This window comes from Stegodyphus dumicola, chromosome 2 (assembly GCF_044657685.1).
Source record: "Stegodyphus dumicola isolate Sdum_Otavi_A_Nest chromosome 2, ASM4465768v1".
In the NCBI taxonomy this organism is placed as follows: domain Eukaryota; kingdom Metazoa; phylum Arthropoda; class Arachnida; order Araneae; family Eresidae; genus Stegodyphus; species Stegodyphus dumicola.
In genome coordinates, this window is record NC_140769.1 from 184178023 (window position 1) to 184201951 (window position 23929).

The 23929-nt window shown below is 31.9% G+C and overlaps 1 protein-coding gene across 5 annotated transcripts in view; it reads left to right on the forward strand.

Moving 5' to 3' along the window:
• Positions 1-23929, forward strand: part of LOC118204245 (uncharacterized) — a 133529-nt gene that overhangs the window by 67408 nt on the left and 42192 nt on the right. For all 5 annotated transcript variants that reach the window (XM_085811506.1, XM_035376577.2, XM_085811505.1 and 2 more), the window contains 8 exons: positions 1178-1322; positions 8343-8404; positions 8537-9101; positions 15620-16084; positions 18447-18537; positions 20051-20189; positions 20290-20377; positions 20514-20575. In XM_085811506.1, the coding sequence (XP_085667632.1) occupies positions 1178-1322; positions 8343-8404; positions 8537-9101; positions 15620-16084; positions 18447-18537; positions 20051-20189; positions 20290-20377; positions 20514-20575 (1617 nt within the window). The remainder of the gene's footprint in view (positions 1-1177; positions 1323-8342; positions 8405-8536; positions 9102-15619; positions 16085-18446; positions 18538-20050; positions 20190-20289; positions 20378-20513; positions 20576-23929) is intronic.

Consider the following 23929-nt stretch of genomic DNA (forward strand, 5'->3'; position numbering starts at 1 on the left):
AGTTGTCCTTTAAAAGGAGAAATATATAATGCATTTCACCCTTGAATTACATGAGATTAGAACCACCTAAATACTGTGCTCATAGCAAATCAGGGTATAATTTTTGCTTTTGAAGAATTTAACTGTCATTAACCTTTCTTCAGAAAATGCCTTACTGGTAATATAACTAAGCAGAAGATTAACATACATTTTGTGTGCATATATGTATAATGCTATATTTGCATAATAAAATAGGATTAATTTTTATGCATTGATTACAAAGCAGTAGAAATGTGATTGAAGTAGCAGATAGCCTTCTTTAATATATCATTATAGTTATTGCTGAAAATTTCATGGAGTTACAATATTATATGCATGTTTATAATACAATCTCAGAAATGTTTTGGCTTTAAAAAAATCTCCATTGCTTTTCAAGTAGTGTTTGATTTCTTTCTTCATGGGAGCAGCGTCAGCATAATTAGAATCGTTTCACATGGGACTTGTTTTGTGTTATTTAAGTTCCAGTTTATACTATACGCAATGAAGATTAATAGAGCTGCAGAGGATTATGTTTTAACCTCAGCATTTAATATACTAGATGCTTAGGCAATGACCAGTTTGTTCATTGTTTAAACATATGATTGACACTTTTTTCAATGCTCATGTTGCCAAAATATTTTATGTTCTGAAATATTTTCAGGTTAAATGCCTTATTATTAATGGGAAATAATTTTTATAAGAAATATAATAAACTAGAACAAAATGAATAAAAAAATTCTCCCTGAAATTTGCATGCTGCATTATTATTTGTGATATCCTTTTAAATAATATATTTACAATAAATTTTCTTTTGAAGCAAAGTAGAGATTTTTTTAAGAGAGATTTTAGTGCACATCAGACCTAGCACTTCAAACCTTAAAATCATTTGCTGCTGTGATCAGTGGAAATTATCCGTTATGCCATGGAGGCTTCAAGAAACAGGTGAACTCAAGCAGTATATAAGCTATTAAGCATTTTAGACTCTATTTTCTTTCTCTCTTTCTAAGAGGCGCTCACTTGATGTTAGAATACGCATTAAATTCTTTCATAAATCATCTTAATTCAGATGAAATTGCTGTGTACTTCCTTTGTGAGCTATTAAATATTTAGAACTAATCGCAGTATACTGAATTTATTTATTTATTTATTTTTCTGATAGCCTGATTTGATGTATTACTGGACCCATTCTGAGCCTCAACCATCTAGTGCTCCACCTCCTGGTAAACTTTCACCGTCTGTATGGCCAACTCCTTCGATACCTGAAGTACCAGAACATCGAGGAAGCACGCTATATACAGAAGCTGGTAAGTCATCCAGGAAGAAGTTTCTTTTTTTCATGCCTCTGTTAATCATGATGTTTATTTATTAAAGGTTTATTCATTAGTCCAAATAAAAGTTAATAATTTTCTTCGATTGAAATTGTCAAAAAATATTTCGCTCTGATGCCTTTCATCTATCTATTCAAAATAACTATTTGATTTATAAGTTTATTTTAGAGTGGTCCATAAAAAGAAAATATAATTATGTTGTAATGAAACTCAATTTCTCCACTTACAATTATGCATTTTATTTTTTGTCCTATTCTAAACATAAAATTTTATTTTTTTCTTAAAAAATAAAATACATTTGTATAATCATTATAAAAATAACAATCGTACCATTGATTTGTAATATTGTCATCTATAAGTATTTTTATGTGCTTTATTGTAAGGATATATTACTTTATTATAAGGAAAATAGCTGTATAATTTTTTGTTGTATTCTTTAGGATGAATTCTTTTAGATTATTTGAAATGTAATAATAAAGTTGAATACACACCATTATTGAAAATAAATCTCATTCTTATATTAGCTTTTACTACAACTGAATTCTTAATGTACTATTTATTTATTTACTGTTTGGAAGCCTCCTCTATTTCAAAAATTCTGCTCATTATCTTCTATCTTGTGACTTGGGGTGGTCTGAATGTTTTAAGTTTCGAAGTATGACTTTTAATTTTGGTAAAATAGAGTATTTCTTTATTCTAAAATATTCTTTGTTCTGTTCAGCATTTATCACAATTAAACAAAGGTTGTACTGGGTCCGTGACACTTTGCCAACGACCACTTAACCGACACCAATTAGCTGCCGACATTTAGCCGACACGGACAGTTAGGTGAGAAGACATTTAGCTGATAAGGACACTTAGCCAACAAGGACACTTAGCCCACAGGACATTTAGCCAACACAGAGAGTTAGCCGTCAGTACATTTAGCTATGGGACCCTTAACTGTCAAAACATTTAGCCAACAGGACACTAAGCCGACAATGACGTTTAGCTGGCACGTACACAATATTATTTAAACTTATTATCAATTACAAAATTTCTCGGCTTCTCCATAAGTTCCATATTTAAGTCATTTTTTTCACCTCTCAATAAAATTCATTTTTCGATTCTTAAAGATCTCCATATGTGCTTTTTAATTCTTGTGTAATTTAGCATTATTTGATATGTATCGTGCTGTTTTGTGTATATTGGCCAAATTGAAAAAGCATTGATATTTCTCATCAGGGAATATGAATTCATTTTCGAAAGGAAAAAAGAATTTTTTAGCTAAATATGAAGATCACTTAATTACATTTTAATATGGGATCTTCAAAAATTATCCGTAAAGTTTCTTCATTTAATCAACTGGGTTCCTTTGAACACTTTTGCATCATTAATAATTTTTCTTGTTTACTTAATGATATTAATTTTCCAATCTCGCTCTTCCTAATGCTTTCAAATTTCTAATGCCTTTATGTTTCATTACTATTTTACTCAATATATCATATTGCATTCTTTCCCATATAAAACCATTTCACTTCTCCCTCTACTGAAATTTGCTTTCTCTGTCATGAAAATAATGCAATAAAAATGATTGTTATTCCTGAATTATACTTTTTATACAAACATTGGTGGAGAAAGGTTTGTTTCGCAAATATATTTTATTTTGTTATTAAAAACAATTTAAAAAAGATAATTTTTAATACAAGCAAAGCTTTAAATTATTTGTGACTTCTGTAATAGGCAGTTCATGCCACCATCCATGAGATAAAAATTTTGTAACATTTTATTGACCATGCTTCTTGCTTAAAATACTTACTTAGGTTAATGTTTACACAGTCAAAAGTCGTTACTTTAGACACCCATAATCCGGAATGATCTATAATCCGGACCTCAAAGCTACAAACTTTCTGCGCATGCGTCACGTTCACGCATGCACACAGGCATCCACGTATGCGCACAGGCGTTTACGAGTGTGCGTAAGACCTTTACGGCTGTGAATATGCGTATGCGCATGCGCGTTTAATGTGTAACGGATGGTATAAGCTAAGCTAAAATTATCTAATTCAGTTCATGTTGCAGATTGCATAGTTCCTTAATCTTCGAATTGGATCTGGCTTATTATTTTTTGCAGACTGTTAGAGCAATTTTATAAAAGTAAGCTTGAACTTTCAATTATATCAAATAGAATTTCTGATATATATTTACTAATATGTAAAGGATCTACAAAGCGAAAGTATGTTTCGAAATCCGAAATCTGTTTATCAATTTCATGCCGTGGCGCACAATGAATTGGAAGTTGATCTGTCAGCATTATCCTTATCTTCAGGGCAGATGTTTTTATTTTATTTGGCTTATAATTCCTTACTAAATGTAGCATTTCATCTCGATGTACTCTGTCTTTGATATGATTTAAATAAAGTTCCTCATCATTATAAATATCATGAATACAAATCAAATAGTTTTCTGGTTGCAATTTTCTAAGACCTTTACGGCTGCAAATTTGCATGTGCGCGTGTGCAAAATACGTTTACGAATGCGCGTTTAATGTATAACGGACGGTATAAGCTAAGCTAAAATTATCTAACTATCTATTTCAGTTAATGTTGCAGATTGCGTTGTTCCTTAATCTTCGAATTGGATCCTGCTTATTATTTTTTGCAGACTATTAGAGCAATTTTATAAAAGTAAGCTTGAACTTTTGATTATGTCAAATAGAATTCTAATGTGTAAAGGATCTGCAAAGCGAAAGTATGTTTCAGAGTCCATTAAACAAAAAGTGGAATTGCTGCAAAAAAATGGATAAAGGCATATCCTTTGTTTATCTAAACTTTAACATTTGTTTATCTAAACTTTGTTTAACTATAACGCTGTGGCACGCAATGAATTGGAAGTTGATCTGTCAGCACTATTCTTATCTTCAGGACAGATGTTTTTATTTTATTTGGCTTATAATTGCTTACTAAATGTAGTATTTCATCTCGATGTACTCTGTCTTTGATATGATTTAAATCAAATGCCTCGTCATTATAATTTGCTTCTGATAGAGAAGAAAGTGACAGAGGTTATTGAAAATGAAAAAATTTCGATTGACAAATTAGTTGGTATTCTCGACACAGCAATTATAGGACTTGAACAGCGGAACTTTGTAACTGAACAAGAAATTATGTCTGTTTATAGAATTAAAGAGAATGTATTATCACATAAAAAAATGAAGCAACTTAAACAACTTACATTGAAAAAAATGTTTAATAAAGTAAACAAATAAATATTAAGCTTTTTTTTTTTTTTTTTTTTGTAAATTTTGATACCGTTTAGATCATAATTGCTCTTTATTTCATAAATTAAGCTTTCATATTATTAACTGTATAAATTTACCATCTTACCAGATTTAAACTGATGATCTATAATCTGGAAAACCCCTAATCCGGAATCCCCGAAGTCCCGAGGAGTCCGGATTACGGACTTTGTACTGTAGTTAGAAATTTTTAGGTGAGAATAAAATATCCATGTGGAATATTTTTTTATTCTATTTGTGCAGTACAGACCTATAGAAAACAAACTGCTGACAATTTTTTTCCATTACTTATTTCTGTTTTCCTTTTTTTTTTTTTACTAAAGATATGCTCCATAATTCTGCTAAGTCCAAAGGATTCCTGCAATTAAACACAATGTTTATGAAGAGGAGACATACATTTGCATATGCTATGTCATTAGTCATCATGAATGCAGATACTTTTGAATCATATAAACTTACAAATGAATGATGTTGAGGTTGGTTCAAATTCTTGACATTTCAATTCTTTAGAATCAGGCAGAAGAAGAACCATTGAGAGAGTAACACTCCTAGAAACTGTCAATGGAAGCAATAGGTTACTTATGAAGCAATACATTTAATTCTCAGAACGGTATGATGTTTTGGATCTGCTTCATGAAGAACCTATGTTTAAAATATACATTAAACATGCATGCGTAAATGCATAATGCGTTTACGCATGCACATAAAGTTTGTAGCTTCGAGGTCCGGATTATAGATCATTCTGGATTATGGACGTCCATATTACAGACTTTGTACTGTACAACTTTAATAGCCCACGTGTACAATTGGCATAGTGCTTATTTTTTTATTCATAACTTATATGCATTCAAAATTTGATTATTATGAAAAGGAAATTGTTATCGAAACTGAAAGCAAAACTTTTACATTATAGTGATGTGCTAAAGCATAGGTTTCCAATCATTTTTGGCCTACCACTCTTTTCCTAGAATAAAAAAAAATTCCCAGCCTTCCCCCCAAAAAAACTTAACCGCACCCTTTTTGACAACAACAAAAAAAAAAAAAAAAAAAAAAAAAGAAAAGAAAGAAAGAAAGAAAGAAAAAAAAAAAAGAAAGAAAGAAAAACGGACTCGCATTCTTTAAATCAATAATATTACTCATAGTTTTCTTTTTATCATACCCCTTTTTTTTTCATTCATTTGATGGTCACACCTCATAGGTGAAATGTACTACAGTCAAAAGTCATTAATCTGGACTCGTCAGGACTTTGGCGATTCCGGATTATAGGTCATCAATTTAAATCTGGTAAGATGGCATGCAGAAATTATAAAATTAAAAATATGAAACCGTAATTTATGAAATAAAGAACAATTATGATCTAAAGGGTATCAAAATTTACAAAAAAAAAAAAAAAAGCTTAATATTTATTTTACTTTATTAAACATTTCTTTCAATGTAAGGTGTTTAAGTTGCTTCGTTTTATGTGATAATACTTTCTCTTTAATTCTATAAACAGACATAATTTCTTGTTCAGTTACAAAGTTCCGCTGTTCAAGTCCTATAATTGCTGTATTGAGAATACCGACTAATTTTTCAATCGAAATTTTTTCGTTTTCAATAACCTCTCTGTTACTTTCTTCACTATCGGAAGCGAATTATAATGACGAGGAATTTGATTTAAATCATATCAAAGACGGAGTACATCGAGATGAAATACTGCATTTAGTAAGGAATTATAAGCCAAATAAAATAAAAACATCTGCCCTGAAGATGAGGGTAGTGCTGACACATCAACTTCTAATTCATTGCGCACCGCGACATCCCCTCCTTTGCCGCAGAACAGTGTGATAAACGGATTTCAGAATGGTTAGAGAAACAAAGGATATGCCTTTATCCATTTTTTGTAGAAATTCCACTTTTTGTTTGATGGACATCGGAACATACTTTCGCTTTGCAGATCCTTTGAGAGCTCCAGCATCAGAAATTTTATTTGACATAATCGAAAATTCAAGCTTACTTTTATAAAATTGCTTTAACAGTTTGCAAAAATAATAAGCCGGATCCAATTTGAAGATTAAGGAACAACGCAATCTGCAACATTAACTGAAATAGATAATTAGATAATTATAGCTTATACCATCCGTTATATATTAAATGCGCATCTGTACATGCATTTGCGCAGCCTTAGAAGTGTTATGCGCATGCGCAGAAAGTTGCTTTGAGGTCCGGATTATAGATCATTCTGTATTATGTGTATCCGAATTAACGACTTTTGACCGTATATGTTGAAAAACAAAGAGAGGTTTTAAAAACTACTTTAATAAACGATGTTAGCATATTATTGTATTGTTGAAAGTTTGGTTAGAAAATGTAATGTTATCAGTGAAAGGGCTGTGGTTGATGTAATAACCCTGATTTTCTGGTATTTGGTGCCATATTTGTCATCACAAGTTTTAAACTGCCATGTTCCATTGTTATATTATTGGCTTGTAAATATAAGCTTTTCTGATCAATCCAGAATACACAAACACCCATGCATACTGATACTCAGTGTGGTGCAATGTGCATGTTGAGACTTGTTAATATCCTAGCCAAAAAGACATTAGGAACAAAGCTGCAACCTTAGTTGCTGAATGGCCTAGATTGCCATAGTCTGTTTTCTATCTTCCCCCTAAAACATGCTATAAGAATGCAGCTAAAAATATTATTTGAAACTTCCAAACCTCTTTGTTTGGAAGGGGATATTGTTATTAATCTCAAATAGAATTTCAGGTATTTCAATATTTTAATCATGCAGACTTGCAGAGGCTCTCCTTTCTGTGGGTTAAAAGACATTTAAATCTGAAACACACAGTTGATGGTTCTAGTGTTAATCAAACTTTTCAGTGTGTTTTTGCAAGTATTGACCAGGGCATTGCAGTTGGTCCTCATTGCCTCCTAAATTTACCTTGCATTGAAATACCCCCCATCCTTAAATCTCTTCAGTGCTGACTGATGGGAAGTACTGACCCCATTGGGAACCGTTGTGCTAAAGTAAGTCATAAAGAAAAACTGATTAATACTTGTGTACATATAAATAAATGAAGTTATTTCAACCTTCTAAAACTTTGTTCGGAATATAAATGATATGCATCTTATTATTTTTTATCTGATAATCTAATCTCACTCAAAGAAAATATGTTTTGCTTTTTAACATAAATGGCATTCGTGATGCTGTAGGTTCTTCTGATCTGTATGCTTTACATTTTCAAATTATGTTAATTCACAAATTAAAACATGCACAGGTATTTCATACTTAATTGTATTGCACCTGGTATGTAAGAATGTGCTACGTAATACTAAAACTTTCACACGTCACTAAAAATGCAATCACATTGTCAAATAGACATGAATTTTTGTGCTACTATCTATATAACCATCAGGAAACATATCTAATCTAAATAGGTGCTATATAATTTGAAAGTATAGTTAGATTTCTTTAATGTTTTAAATATATGTTTCTAATGTTTCTATAATTCTACTATTTCTTTGCAGTTTTTGTAATTTTGTATTGAATTCATGTTTATAGTTTTATATTTTTGTATACTTGAATGTTATTCATGCTAACTGAAATGTACAAAAACTAATGTCTCAGAGTTCTTTAAATTTTAGAATATGTAAAATTGTTAGCATAAACAATTTATACAATTTAGTCTGTGTTAACATATTGCTAATTCTTTTTTTTTTTTTCCCCCTTTCAGAATTTCAGAATATGATTATGGCTATGAAAAAAGATCATAGAGATACAGTTGACCGAATACAGGTACAGTTTTTCATTTTACTTGAAATTAAAATGGTACTTGACAGTTTTCTTAAAATGTTCTATTCATGCTGTTGAGGAAAATTTTAATTTTTTATATTGAAATTATTATATATATAGTTATATCTTTTGCAGAAGGAAAAGGAAATTGCTCTTTTCAACCTACGAGGAGAGCAGGCATCAAAAATGAATGAATATGAAAGGAAAGTTGCACGATTGGAGCGAGAAGTTGAAAAATATCAGACTCTTGCAGCAATTGAAGAACTTACCAGAAAAGCAAAAAGAGATCTAGATACAAGCCCCATGTCACCCTCCTGTGATCTTAAATCATTTCTATCATCCTCATCTCAGATTCCTGAATCACTTATTCCTAAGTCTCGTTATTGCCAAACCGATCAATTTTATACGACTTCTGTTGCTATACAAACAGATTCAAGGATACTGAAAGATACTGCATCTTCTCCTGTTAAAGAATTACTCTCTGGTTTGACTCAGAAGTCACTGAAACCTCTTGTTCAAACTGTATCACCCCTACCTCAACAGTCTGTTGAAGACTCAAACACTTCTCCTGTTCAAAGTAGGCCAATATCGGTGGAACAGAGTTCTCATAGTGTGACTACTAAAACCATGGATCAGACAACTATTGGATTACAGCAAATCTCTTCAGGTATCCCACCACCTCCACCAATGCCACAGAATGGTAAATTTAAATTTTTATGCATATTACCAGTAAAACTAGTCTATTATGTATAAAAATTGAAGAAGATTGCAAAATTGTCTCTGATATACAAATTGTAAAGTTATAATGTTTTTATGTTATTTATACAGGTTACTAATAATATACCTTTATGTTTTGGTAATTTTTCTCTTTTAAATAGCTCATTGGTATTGCCAAATTATCGTAAATTACCGTATTTGACAGCATATAAGACGCACTTTTTTTCCTAAATTTGGTCTCAAAAAAGTTACCTGTGTCTTATACATGAAGGACATAGGTTAACTTTCAATACTGAATGCTATTTCTAGCCTGGCTAAAGGTCTAGACACACATAACTTTTTGTACATCTGCCATAATTATTTTGCACATGCATGAAATATCTGTCGCGAAAAAGCGCCAAAGCTCGAAGCTGATGTCGAAGTTCGAACAGGTTCGACAGTCACATTACGTCTATGGAGCCTTTCATTCTTTCACTTTTCATTCTTTGACTCGGCCGACACATGTATCGGTATCGGTGCTACTCTGTATAAACGTGTCGGTATGGGTGCTTAAAACTATTTGTTTAAAAAAATACTTTGGAAATTATGACTACAGGAAACAAGAGATTAAGCTGTACAATTCAGTATAAACTAGGAGTGTTAAACTATGCCAAAGTGCATGGAAACAGAGCAGCAGCAAGGCATTTCTGTCCACCACCTACAGAAAAAATGATACGTACTTGGCGACTGCAGGAAGATCAACTGAAGACTGCTAAAAAAACAAAAACATAACCTTCGATGCCCAGCTCCATCTTGGCCTGAACTTGAAAATGCCGTAAAAATGTGGGTGATAGATAAGAGGAAATCTGGGATAAGTGTTTGAACCAAAATGATAATCAAACAGAAAAACACGGGAATCAGAACTTTTCAGGATTTGAGGGCTGGTGCTACAGGTTCATGAAAAGGCAAGGCTTATCAATGCGCACAAAAACAACCATTGCACAGAAAATGCCAGCAGATTATGAAGAAAAAATACTAGCATTCCATAGGTTTGTTATAAATGCACACAAGAAAACTTCTTTTGAGCTCGGTCAAATAGGAAATATGGATGAAATTCCACTCACATTTGATGTACCATCCAACAAGACTGTGAGTATTAAAGGGTCTAAATCAATAACCATAAAAACCACAGGTCATGAAAAAAACAGATATACAGTAGTTCTAACATGTTGTGCTGATGGCACAAAACTACCGCCGTTTTTCATATTCAAAAGAAAAACTTCCAACGGGTGTAATTGTTCATGATTATCCGAAAGGCTGGATGGACGAAGCTGGAATGAAACTGTGGTTACAGAACGTATGTCCAAGGCGACCTGGTGGACTCTTAAGAAAACCCTCTCTTTTGGTTTAGGATCAGTTTAGCGCCCATAGAACTGAAACCATAAAGAATAAGGCGAGAGAATTAAAAACCCAGATAGCTGTTATTCCTGGTGGACTGACTAGCCAATTGCAGCCTTTAGATGTATTGGTGAATAAGCCATTTAAGGAAAAAGTGCAAGAACGATGGAACAAGTGGATCGGAGAACCGCATCATGCCCTCACACCCTCAGGTAGAATGAAACGGCTCTCTATTTTACAAGTGTGCAAGTGGGTAAAAAGATCTTGGGAGGATGTAAAGGCTAAAGTAATTGTTAAGTCCTTTAAGAAGTGCAGAATCAGTAATGCTCTTTACGGAACAGAAGACGATGCATTATTCGAAGAAGGTGATACTAGCGATGACGGAAACAATAGTGATGACAATATTCTCGTTTTCAATGATGATGATAGTGAAAAGAATTTTTATGGTTTTGAAAGTGATTAAAGTCTAATTTCATGATAGGCAACGTTTTCCTTAAATCTGTGTTTTTTGTTGTTTCTGCTTTATTTTGTATTATGTTTGCTGTTCATTCATTTTGTCATTATTGAAATTTACATATCATGTTCAAAATACCTTCCCATTTGTTAATTTTCCTTAATAAAAATATGTTTGCTAATTGCATTCAATGATTGTTTTATTTGGCTTTTACGAAATGTGAGAACTAAAAGAAACCACATTTTAAGTTATTGTGGTATTGCACTATCAAAACTTTTTTCCTTGTGTGTGGCCTTCTAAATAAGGATGCGTCTTATATGCCGTCAAATACGTTATGTGTACAATTAGTTAATTGGATATTTCATTACCTTGAGAAAATTTTAAATGAGAGTTTGGAGAGGAGGTCAGGTTTATTTGAGACAGTACACCAATTACTGGAAAATCTAATAGACTGAAGGTTTCATTTGAGTAATGCAGAAGAGTACTCTCTACATATTCTTCCAGTAATAATATTTTTTTGCCTATGAATGAATTGGATTAACTTAGGGCTGTAATAAGAATTGTATTCAGGCAAGTTTAATCCATTACTGATTTGTTGTATCTCACTTTTGAACTTGAGAAGGATTTAGATGATGCTTCTGATGCTTTCAGTAAATTGTCATTCTAGGCAGCTGTGTGTGTTGCTGTGTGTAGAACCAGATCTGAAATTAATTTTAGCAAGTTTTGCTTAGTTAGCTTGTTAGTACTGTATGAAGTACTTGCAGGAAATTTTTAAAGAATGCAAAAATGTTGAGGAATATTCCTTGATATCACCAAGAGATGGTGTTAGAAGTCCATCTATTGGTTTACTTAACATCTCCCCATCTGAACACGTTAACTGTTATTTAAAGAAATACAATACTCAAAATATCAACGCCAATTTAAATAATTCATCTATAGAAGTTGAACCCAAAAGACAGATTGAAGGTAATGTGAAATTGCCCAAACTGTTAATTCACAAATTTTCCAGAGACTATAATGATTGGATGAATTTTTGGAATTCATTCAAGGTAATGATAATGTTACACTTTCGAAGATCGGAAAATTTAATTATTTGAAAACTTATTTATGTGGAAACAAAGCCTCGCCATAGAAGGTCTCTCAGTCTCAGAGGCTAAACATGACTCTGCTATAGACATTCTTAAAAATAGATTCAGTCAAAATGACCTTATTAAGAAGTGACAAAATTGCGAAAACTGTATGATACAATTAATGTTCAAATCAGGAACTTTTTAGCACTCGGTGTGAAACCAGAAACATATTCCAACATGTTTATTCCAATTTTGATAAAAATTGTCCTGAACGATGTAATTTTAGAATTTCATCGTACAAATACTGAAAATACTTCAACATATGATTTAAACAAATTTCTAGACTTTTTCCGATTAGAAATAGAATCACGAGAAAAAATTTATTCCTTATCCTTTCCACACAAGTCAAAACCAGAAATGAAAAGTATTAACAGATATCCACTGACACCAAAACATAAACAAACTGTCATCATGCATGAATTTATGGCAGACACAGCATCAAATCAAAACTGCATTTTTTTTTTTTTTTTTTCAAAACTATTACTCAGAATCCTGTTTATGCTTTACAGTTAATGAGAAGAAAGATATTTTGAAGAAGCAAGGGCATTGTTTTCTGTGCCTTGCACCTAAACACAGAATTTCAGAATGCCGGCAACAGCAAACTAAAATTTGTAAAATTTGCAAAGGTAAACATTTCATATGTTTTAAATCCAGTTCAGCAGTTAAAAATACAGCAAGTGATAAAAAGGATAGTATATCAATTTTGAGAAATGATACACAAACTAAGGAACAAAAAGAAGAATTGTTTCGACCTTTTCACATAGTGTAAATAACATAATTCGTTTAAAGACTTGCACAATAAAAGTTAAAACAGCAAAAACATTAAATACATAAGCAAAAACCTTGTTGCACTGAAAACTATTTTCGGCTGGTGCCTACATGGACGAAAAGGTGATGATGATGTCTCTTTAGCTTTCAGTGTACGAGGGCATTTCGAAAAGTAAAGATACAATGGCTCGCATTTCTTAAAAAAATTGCATTCCTTACAAAAATTTCCTTAACAAAACTTCCTTAAAAAATTTATTTAGAAAACGTCAGTTACATCTTATTAACTGGATTATTTATTATTTTTCGACATAATCACCCCCGTTATCCAAACATTTGTTAAGTCGGTGCACAAGCTTTTGTATCCCACAGACATAGAAGGTTGCCACCTGTTTGAACCCAGTGCGCACACAATTTCCTGTACCCTAACTTGACAGTCACAACTTTACAATTAGTTATCATTGACACTTCCGGTATGATCTGATGCAATTCTTTCAATTTGAGATGTCTATTCACACGAATTGCTTCCTCTGTTCTCTGAAGAAGGGCATCAGAGATCACAGATGGCCGACCTGTTCTTTGTTCGTCATGAACATCGGTCCTACCTTCAGAGAAATGACGACACCATTTCGTTACATTTTGTCGATTCATAATGTTCACATAAACAGAAACAATTTCTTTGTGAATATCTGCTGATCTCTGACCTTTTGCATGAAGAAAACATTATGACGGAGCGCACTTCGCATTTGGCGGGATTCTAAATCGGCGCAGCCATTTTAAACACGACCTACTCCAACCAGAATCAACGTTGAAATACCAAACGACCGCGAGGAGAAAGCTAGCGGTTCAAGGTTAACACCTGTGTTGCCAACTTGCTCACCAAAACGTTTCGTTTCCTCTGGCGTACAGTGTATCTTTACTTTTCGGAATGCCCTCGTAGTTGTAGGGGAAGATTTGATTTCTGAACAAATGGCAAAATTTTGGGACTTGGAAAACTTAAAACTTATTGAGGGAAAACTGCGATTCAACTGAAAATGAAGTCATTGAATATTTTGAATCAAATATAATATATGAAAATTCTTGCTACAAAGTTAGGTTGCCTTGGAAACATGACACATCAAATCTAAATAATAATAGGGAAATCGCAGAACAAAGATTTAATCGACTTCGAAAACGATTTAAAAAAAAAAAAAAAAAAACCTAATCTATTTTCCGAATATAGGAATAGGAATGTATTAAGAGATAAGTTAAAGCAAAATCTTATCAAACCAATTACAGAAATTTCAAATGGAAAGGATGTTGTGTTTTACTTACCATATAGGAAAGTTTTACACAAGGATCAAGCTGCAAGTAAATTATGTATTGGTTATTGTGCATCATCGCTTGCCCCAGGGTCCATTTCTTTAAATAACTGTCTACATGTTGGGCCAAATTTATACCCTGAAATATTCGAAATATTGTTAAAATTTTGGTATAATCCAATAGCTTTCACCGCAGTTATAAAACAAGCCTTTTTACAGATTCTCATGCATGGAAAGGATCGGAACGCAACCAGGTTTCTGTTCTTTGAACTCCCTAATGATGAAACCATTTCTCCTGACATATATAAGTTCACTAGAGTTTTATTCAGAATAAATAGTAGTCCATTTCTGTTAACCACTACCATTAAACGTCATCTGAAAAAATATAATAAACTCTATCCTACAACAGTTCACTTCTTGAATGAGAACGTATATGTAGATGATGTGATTGGTAGCCAACTAACGATCAATGAAGCATTAACTAGGAGTCTAGAATCATTCCAGATATTTAAGGAAGCAAGCATGCAGCCTCACAAATGGCATAGTAACTCAAGACAGCTACATGCATTGTGAGTAAAACAGGGTATTGTTCCAAATGAAAGTCCTAATGCTTTTAATAGAGAAAATTTCCCATTTAAGGTCTTAGGTAGGGCATGGGATAATTCAAACGATTTACTGTATTTTGATGTTTGAAACCTATTGTCTTTTACATCTAAACCAATAGAAACAAAACGATTTCTTGAAGAATCCGAAACTTCAACCAGAACTAAAAGTAGGAGATGTTGTTTTGGGTGAAGGAGACAATAAAAGCAAACTGTTGTGGAAACTTGGCAGAATCATAAAAACTATTCCTGGATGTGATGCTAAAGTCCGATCATTCAAATTAATAACTGGTAATGGGACTTTAAAATGTACTGTCTAACATGAAAATATTTTAACAAATTTAGTTCATTTATTAGTTACAACATTTATTAATTGATACATGTTGTGTATAACCTGTTTTGTAATTGAAGTTTTTGACTAATTAGAATTTTTTTTTTTTTTTTTTTTTTCTTTATAGAATATTTATTTATGTACGTAATTGTATGTATGTAACTCAGTTAGATGAACTCTTTTCAGAGTTCAGGTGGGGAGTGAGTTGAGGAATATTCCTTGATAGCACCAAGAGATGGCGTTATAAGTCCATCCATTGGTTTACTTAACGCTTCCCCTTCTGAACACATGACTTGCAAAACATTTTGAATTTGAGGAGTTACTTGTATATTTCTGTAGTATATTAACTTAAAAACAAAACTATTAAACACTTTAATGCTAAGTACTAAATTTAAATGTAAAAAACGCATCTCAAAATCTTTATTGTATTTTAAGCAAATAATCAAATTTTGCATAAGTACGCTTAATTTATAGATGTTTAAAAATATGTATTATTTAAAAAATAAAAATCATTTATATTTTTGCTTTTTATTTCATTCAGATTCTACTGTTGTGCCATTTGTTCCACTACCAGTGTGTGGAATTCCACCCCCTCCTCCACCTCCTCCTCTGCAAATGGGTGAAATTTCCTCTACAGCTGGAATACCTCCTCCACCACCACTACCTCCTATGAGTGGAATACCACCTCTACCTCCTCCTCCTCCATTACTCTCTTCTGTTACTAGTGGAATCCCTCCTCCTCCGCCTCCTCCTCCACCACCACCACCTGTAGGTATAGGAATTCCACCTCCACCTCCTCCTCCACTGCCTTCTTTTGGCACTGAAATTCCAGTTCCTCCACCTCTTCCTGGTGGTACACAGCCACCACCGCCACCTCCTCCGCCTCCTCCTCCAGGACTACCGTTAAGTGGTTTAACTGGGCCTTTACCAACAAGTGGTGTTCCTGTATCTCCATCTCCTTTACCACCCCCTCCTGCAGGTGGATGGTATGGTGCATATAAAACAGGTAAGTATATTTTATTTTTAAATTTCAGAGAAATTTATAATTATGCCTGCTATATAAATGGAATAACGGTAATTGATAATTTGTCTAGTCTTGGAAAGGATTTCTGTCTTTTTTTTTTTTTTTTCATATTTTAGTGGTAGTATTTCATATTTTAAGTTTTGCAGTTACTACTATAAAAATTTCAATAGTGTGTAATAATGCAAAATTTTAAAGTGTTACTTGAAAGCTTTAAAAAGTAATTCAGAATATAAAGAAATTTCCTGAAGTCTTTTGAAAGTGTTACAAATATCTGCAGGATGCAACATGAGAAACAATTTTTATTACAGTTGGTCAGCTTCATTTTGAAATTTGAGAAATTGTGGGAGGGGAGAATGCAAGAATAAAAAAGCAGTACTAAGTTTTTTTTTTTTTTTTTTTTTTTTTTTTTTTTTTCAGGAAGCTATGAAAACTAAATACATACGATTTTAGTTTTTGTACATCTGCAACTGTGCATTTTTAGCAGTTGGAATTGTTTGAAATTTTCTAACTGGTTCTTATCTATATGTAATATTTTGCTTCAAAAATTACTTAAGTCTATCCAGTGCTAGATTGAGCTTTAGTGGGACCTGGACAAAATTTAAATTGGAGCCTTATCTGTATAAGGAAGTTGTTTCAAAGGAAATCTTAAATACTATCACTTCAAATTTTTATTAATAATACAGAATACATACTAGTAAGTACAGTAGTAATTGCATAATGAAAGGTCTAATGTGAAAAATACATAAAAATATATGTAGTTATAGTTATTAATAGCTTTTAAAAATTTAACTTTTATGTTTTTGTTTTTAGATTTTCATTGCAAAAAATTGATCAATAATATCTTCATAATTTAGTTATTCTAAAGTATATTTTTCTACAGTAAGCGTAATCTTAACGTAGGGGTTCCAATTCTTTTGGTTTATTCTGACTTCACAAACTTCATTTTGTACCATTAAAATAAATTGTGTCAACTCACTGTCCAGTTCTTCACCCTGAATGCTGTTCGCCTATCCCAATGTCATTGAAGTAAATAGTTTTTATATCAGTTAATAGAATCTGATATATTCTTTAAATTTAGTGCTTTAAAATTTAAATTTATACATTTTAAAGTGCTTTAAAATGTATTTGAAATATTTTGTTAATTTCTTGATATGTTTTTATTTTGTATCCAATACATCTTCATTTATTGTTTCCATTTCCTAGATTTTATGCACTCATGTATAAAATGTCATATTAAAGTGCACGAGTGCTGCATTGTTTGCGAGTAAAAAGGAATCTCATAAGAAAAGCCTGATTTGGCAAAATGGCTAAATGCTTTCAACATACAAATATGCAGCTTTTGCTGCATGTGTACTCGTACTACTTAATATCATTTAAATAGAAAATGTACTCTTGAATGCATTTACCTTGCATTAAGAACTGTATTGCCTATTATTCAATAAAAACTGTATTATATATTTCATAGAAAAGGGAGGGGGAGCAAAATGTATTCAAAGCACATGCATGATTATTTTTTTGAAAATTTTCTGTAATTTAACTATTGACCTATTTATCGAAACTTCTGTAATTAAGCTGAGTGATGACTGAGTGATGTGCTTTATAAATTTTACTACTGTTAGATGTACTTTCAAATTTATTGTTTGCTGTAGTTTATGTTAATGCAGGTTCCCTGTGAGGAAGCATAACTCGAGTTCCATGCAAATATGCATAATTTCTACATTAACAAAAAAAGCTTAAATATTTCATAGAAATTTCCACACATATTCTGTGACTAAAATCGTTTCACTTCAGCAAAATAAAATTTAAATATTTCATAGACATAAAATGCGCTTCTGAATTGATTTCTAGTATAGCTTCCTTATTTTCCACTGGCATGTTTCATATTGTTTTCTTTCTGAAGCTTTATTAAGGAATAGGGCCCTTGATCCTGGATTACATTGTAACTGTATCAGTTAAACTCTTATAAGTAAGCTGTTTTAAAAATGGGAATTTTGTGCATTCATAATACAATACACTTTTTAAATGAATATTGGATTTTGAATCCTATAGCATATTCTGCATATTTTAAGCAGATAAATAATAATAGGACACTGCTTACAAGTTTTTTTAATAATTTTATAATAATTCCCTCTTTTCTAGGTTCTAATAATTCATTATAATTGATTATTATTGGTTGTATTGTACTTCATATATATTTATATAATTAATCAAAGTGCAAATTCAGGAATTGGATGCAATAATTTATGATTTGATATTTGACTTTAATTAATACACAACTATATAGAAAGAAAAGGGTGATTTTCTGTCATATTTATGCTCATAAATAATTTGCTTCATTTTGCAGCTCGGAAACCTCCAGTTAGCCCTAAGGTGCCCATGAAACCACTTTACTGGACTCGCATTCAAGTTCAGGAACCAGCTGTAGCTGCTTCTGAGTAAGCATCAAAATTTTATGTTGCTATTTCATTTTAGTATATGACTAATCTCCCCATTTGAGTTTAATATCTGTTATTCACTCACTTATAATAGTAGCATAATTTTCACTTAATTATTAAGAGTTTGTAATTTACTTATGCCTTGTTGAATGCTTTGTTGTTACATTTCATTTGTTAGTTTTTTATTATTTAGTTCTATATAAACCTGAAAAAATAGCTTTTTATAGATTTGGTATTATATTGTTATTGTTTATTTTTGATAATTAAAGCATACAGGATAATTTAATTTTGAATTATCTTGAATACCGTATTTGACGGCATATAAGACGCACCCTTATTTAGATGGCCACACACAAGGAAAAAAGTTTCAATAGCGTGGTTTCTTTTAGTTCTCACGTTTCGTAAAAGCCAAATAAACAATCATTGAATGCAATTACCTTCACATATAAGACTGTGTCCTTCACATATAAGACGCTAGTAACATTTTTTAGACCAAATTTAGGAAAAAAGTGTGTCTTATATGCCGTCAAATACAATAGTGGTTTTTTTTTTTTTTTTTTTTTTTTTTTTGTTGTTGTTAATGCAGCCAACATCACCGGATCTGATTAAAATAAAATTTTTGTCTTTGAGGCATCGGGAACTTTGCATAAGGAATAAACATGCCCACACAGGCTTTTATAGTTTCCCATATAACCAAAAGAAAAACTAAACTGTCGAAACCCAAACATTAAATGACTACCCTTGTTCGTTTCAAGAATTTTTTAACACATGTCCAGAGTGGCTGTTCTAGACTATAGTGACGCAATAAACAATCATTGCAATAAACAATCATTGGCTTGGAGTGATAAATCCATTATCTGGACATTTTGCTGTTTAAGATAGGCAAGAAAGTTCATTTTTATCCTAACTGAATAACAATTTGGCATTCATTTTCTTTCTCAATTTTAAAAGGATTTTTAGACTCCCTATTCTAAGAAGAATGTTCATTGGATTCTATTAAGAACTGCTATAATAAAAATTGCCCTTTTACCAAGAATGGGATACTGTCAATGATTTCAGATTCACTCAAGGTGAGATTTGGCCTCACTGAATCTGTAATGTCTTTTAATTTTTGATTGAGTACTTTATCAACTATTGTAGTATTAGCTTTGACTATACAAGATTTGCAGACATAGGAATCAGTTGGCTTCCATTAAGTTGAATCTTTATGATTTCTTTTTTGGGCAGACCTTATGATATTCGCATATTGTTTCCAGCTCAAATTTTAAAACTTTAGAAGAGCAGTTTATGTCTTATGATGTCATTAATGAACTTATTATAAACTTTTTGAGTATTTTTTACCATTTGTTGCACATCTTCTCCATCATTTTTCTTTCTCATTTATTTAAAAGTTCATTCTTTTTCCTTTGGGAAAGAAAGCAGTTATTCAGTATTATTTTATATTGCTAAGAATTTGTATTTTAAGTGAGAGCTAAAGCATATGAATCTTAAATTTTGTAAATGACTCTCACAGGAATAAAAATTGTTTATGGCAGAAGCTTGAAGAACCAGTTCCTGCTGATTTGGATGAATTTGCTGAATTATTTTCTCGTCAAACTCCAGAAAAGAAACTAACATCAAAATTAAAAACTGCTAAAGATAAAAGTAAACAGGTATGGTTTATAGATTTTATCTACATTGTAGTTTATTCATTCTTAAACTGTAATAACTTCAGATGTAAAATAGTCATGTCGTGATCTTTGTCTTTAATAGGTCGCTAAACTTTTAGATCAAAAAAGATCTCAGAATGTTGGAATATTAATTTCAAGCCTTAGAATTGAAATAGCTGATGTTGAAAATGGTATTTGAATTTTTTTAATTTTAAATGTTTCATTTGTTTGGATTTCTTCTGTTTTTAATAAAATGTGAAATATTTTTGTAAAATTTCCATGCGTTTTCTCTCTCGCTCTTCTTTTAAATGTAATTTTTTTTAACAGCTGTCTACAATTTTGACACTTCAACATTAGATCTTGATGCTCTTCAAGCTATTTATGAAATTGTAAGTTTTGTGTCATATGCTTATTCAATTAATGATTTTACACGTTTTGATTATTTTGATACTATGGAAATTGAATTATGTTTGCATTTATAAAGGGTTTATGTTTATTTAATGCAAATTATGATTCTTCCTACAATTTTAGTTTGGCATCAAAACTTATATATAAGTTAATTATGGACATGGCATTTATTATAATAATTAGATTGTTATTATGCGTCAGTAGAGGGTTAAACTTTCAAACATGTAATATAAGTCTATTTCTCTTAACGTTTGATAAATATTACTGAGTGGATGAAGTATAATTCCAAGTGCAGTCCTAAATTATAGAAGTGAGAATATAACTAAATAAAACATTAAAATATGAAAAACATTTTTGGAAAACAAAAAGTTCTTAAGCATTGCATAGCAAAATTTATAAAATTAGGAGTAAAAACCAAATGATTCCAGTAAGAAGCAAAATTCTGTCTCTTATTGAAGCACATAAAGGGGATTAAAATCTTGACTTATTTCAAAATTCCAACAAATTTAGTGAATGCAATCAAGTAAAAAATGTATCATTATGATCTAAAAATAAGCACAGAAACTTTGGCATACAATTTTTTAGTCTATCTCATTACCTTGGTAAATTTTTGCTTACAGAAATTTCTGCTTCCTTGTTCACCCAATTTTCACTTATTTAGTGGGTAATAATAATCACACTGTATAGATTATTATTACCCACTAAAGCTAAAAGAAAAAAGCTCAACCACTCTATAGATATTTGCATGAATTTTTTTACTCAGGTGCATCTTAGATCGGAAAAAAATGTTGCACTGTGGTCACTTGACAGCAAACATTCCTTTAACCCAGGGTTTCGTAAACTGTGGGTCTCAACCCCCAAGGAGGTTTGCCAAAACTTTTAGCAGTTTTGATATTTTGTTAACTTATCATAATAATTTTACAATTACTAAATATTTTTACACAATGTATCTGAAAATAGATAAAGATAAGACAATACAGACAAAGAAAAAAACGAAAACGTTGCAATGCATTGTTTTTATAATATAAACATTCATTTTCCTTGCTTTGCACATTACGTTGCCATTTCATCTGTTACTTAATTTAAATTTTCACATTGTTGTATGTCTTAAAATTAGAAATTAAAGCTAATGACCTAAAACTGCAATAGTATATAACAGTACAAGTGAAAAAATTTACAGTTTCACTCATGCATGTATTGGATTTGCACAATACTTATGGGGGTCCCACAAAATTTTTGTTAATGTTATGGGGTTCTGGGGGTCACTTAAAAATCTCAGTGATAAAAGGGGGTCGTGACTAGAAAAAGTTTAAAAACCCTGCTTTAACCTTTTATTACTTCATGCTTATATTCTTTGGTGAATATTTAACTTGAAAATTTTGAAATCTCATTTAACAAAAACTGTTAGAAAGTGAGATCTGTCAAAAGAATAATGGATTGTAATCAATTATAAAGTTTTATTCATCAATAGAAAGGCACAGGTGCCTTAAGGTTCAGAACTGTATGCTCTTGCTAGCGCTGATGGCTATTACAAGGCGATGGCGTAGGAGCCCAAAGGAATAACTGCTCTGCTCGCAGTCTACAGAGGTTCTGCTGGTTAAGGGGGGCAGCGCCCTCTAGTGAGATGAATGTTACAACAATAGGATGGGACGGAACATCCCACCCCACATTAAAATATTTATATTTCAATGCAAAATAAGACTTGTAACATAATAAAGTATAACATAATACTATTAACATTAGGATATCCATTACGACATAGTAAATTCTGGGGTATAATAGAATGAAGTAGCATAAACATTTATACAGTTACAAAATTGATAATATCTAATATAAATTGATTCTACATTAATGAGGTTCATCAAATAAACATACGTATTATTATTCAATAGGTAGCAGACATATTTTGGATGTGCATCTTTTAAATGTGCCGGTAGGAGTTCTAACCATAACTACATCATGTCCGGTTATAACTTCCTGCATATGACATGTAGCCCATTTTCAAGGAGGCAGATTATCTTCTATTATTATTATTTGAGTAAAGAAGGGCACCAGGGTTTACGTTTGTCTTGGCAGATTGCCATTTATTGCGCTGCTGCAAATGGTAAAGATAGTCTCGATGCTACTTTTTCCAAATTGACTGAACCATCTTAGTAGTTTTTTGCCAATGAGACAGCCTATTTTCTTTTAGATGCAATACATCAGGTTCTGCCATGGCATTTAATGGGTGTCCAATCAGAAAATGGCCCAGGAGTGAGGACTTCATAATCTGTAACTTCAGAGGATAATGGAGATAAAGGATGTAAATTCAGAATTCCCTCTATTTGAATAGAAACAGTCAGAAACTCTTCTTGCTTTCTAAATATTGTGGGGGTGTTTAAATGATTTAACGTCTGCCTCCCAAAGCCCTCCAAAGTTAGGGGCTCTAGGTGGAAGAAACTTCCAAACAATGCCTTCTGAATCTAAATAGAATAATCTACTCCAAATTCTGATTGTTTTACTAACTTTTCCAACCGTTGTAATTCTGAGTGCACACTTACAAAATTCATTGCATTGTCTGAGAAAATGGCTGAACTCTTACCCTGTTGGGCAAAAAATCTTTTTAAGCCAGCAGTCAAAGACTCAGAAGTAAGGTCTGTCAGAAATTTGAAATGAACAGCTTTAGTAGCAAAACGGACAAAAATACAAATATAAATCCTTTGCAAAATGCTCTTTCTCTACCTCTTGTATTTTATTTGAAAAGGACCACAAAGGTAAATGGCAGTTTTGGTGATACTCTTTCAGATGGAAGATTACTCATTAATTGAGTCACTGCAGTGGGATGCATTTTAAAGTAAGTTAGGCATTCATGAACTACCTTTCTGGCTACGTTGCGAACATTGATAGGCCAAAATTGTTGATGTACACTATGTAAAAGAGATTGCGGCCCTACATGTAAATCTCCTTTGTGAAAGTATTCCATTATGAGCTTCGTAGATCTACCATTTGGTGGGAGGATGATGGGATATTTTTGATTGTAATTCAAGTTGGAGCTACTTTAACGGCCTCCTACACGTATTAAACCTTTCTTATCCAAGAAGGGATTAAAAGATTTTAATTTACTCTTGTTGGAGACTGGTAGACTTCTTTTTAGAGCCGAGAGCTCTTCAGGAAAATACTGTACCTGCGAGTTTCAAATGAGGGTATCTCAAGCCTCGTCGTGTTCTTCTAAATCCAGGGGACTCTGGTGTTTATGTTTGGAATTTCTGGCATTGTAAATAAATCTAAAAATAAAACTTAAAATTCTAATGAGTTTCCTATAGTTATTAGTCCTGTTCATAAGTTCATTTAACATA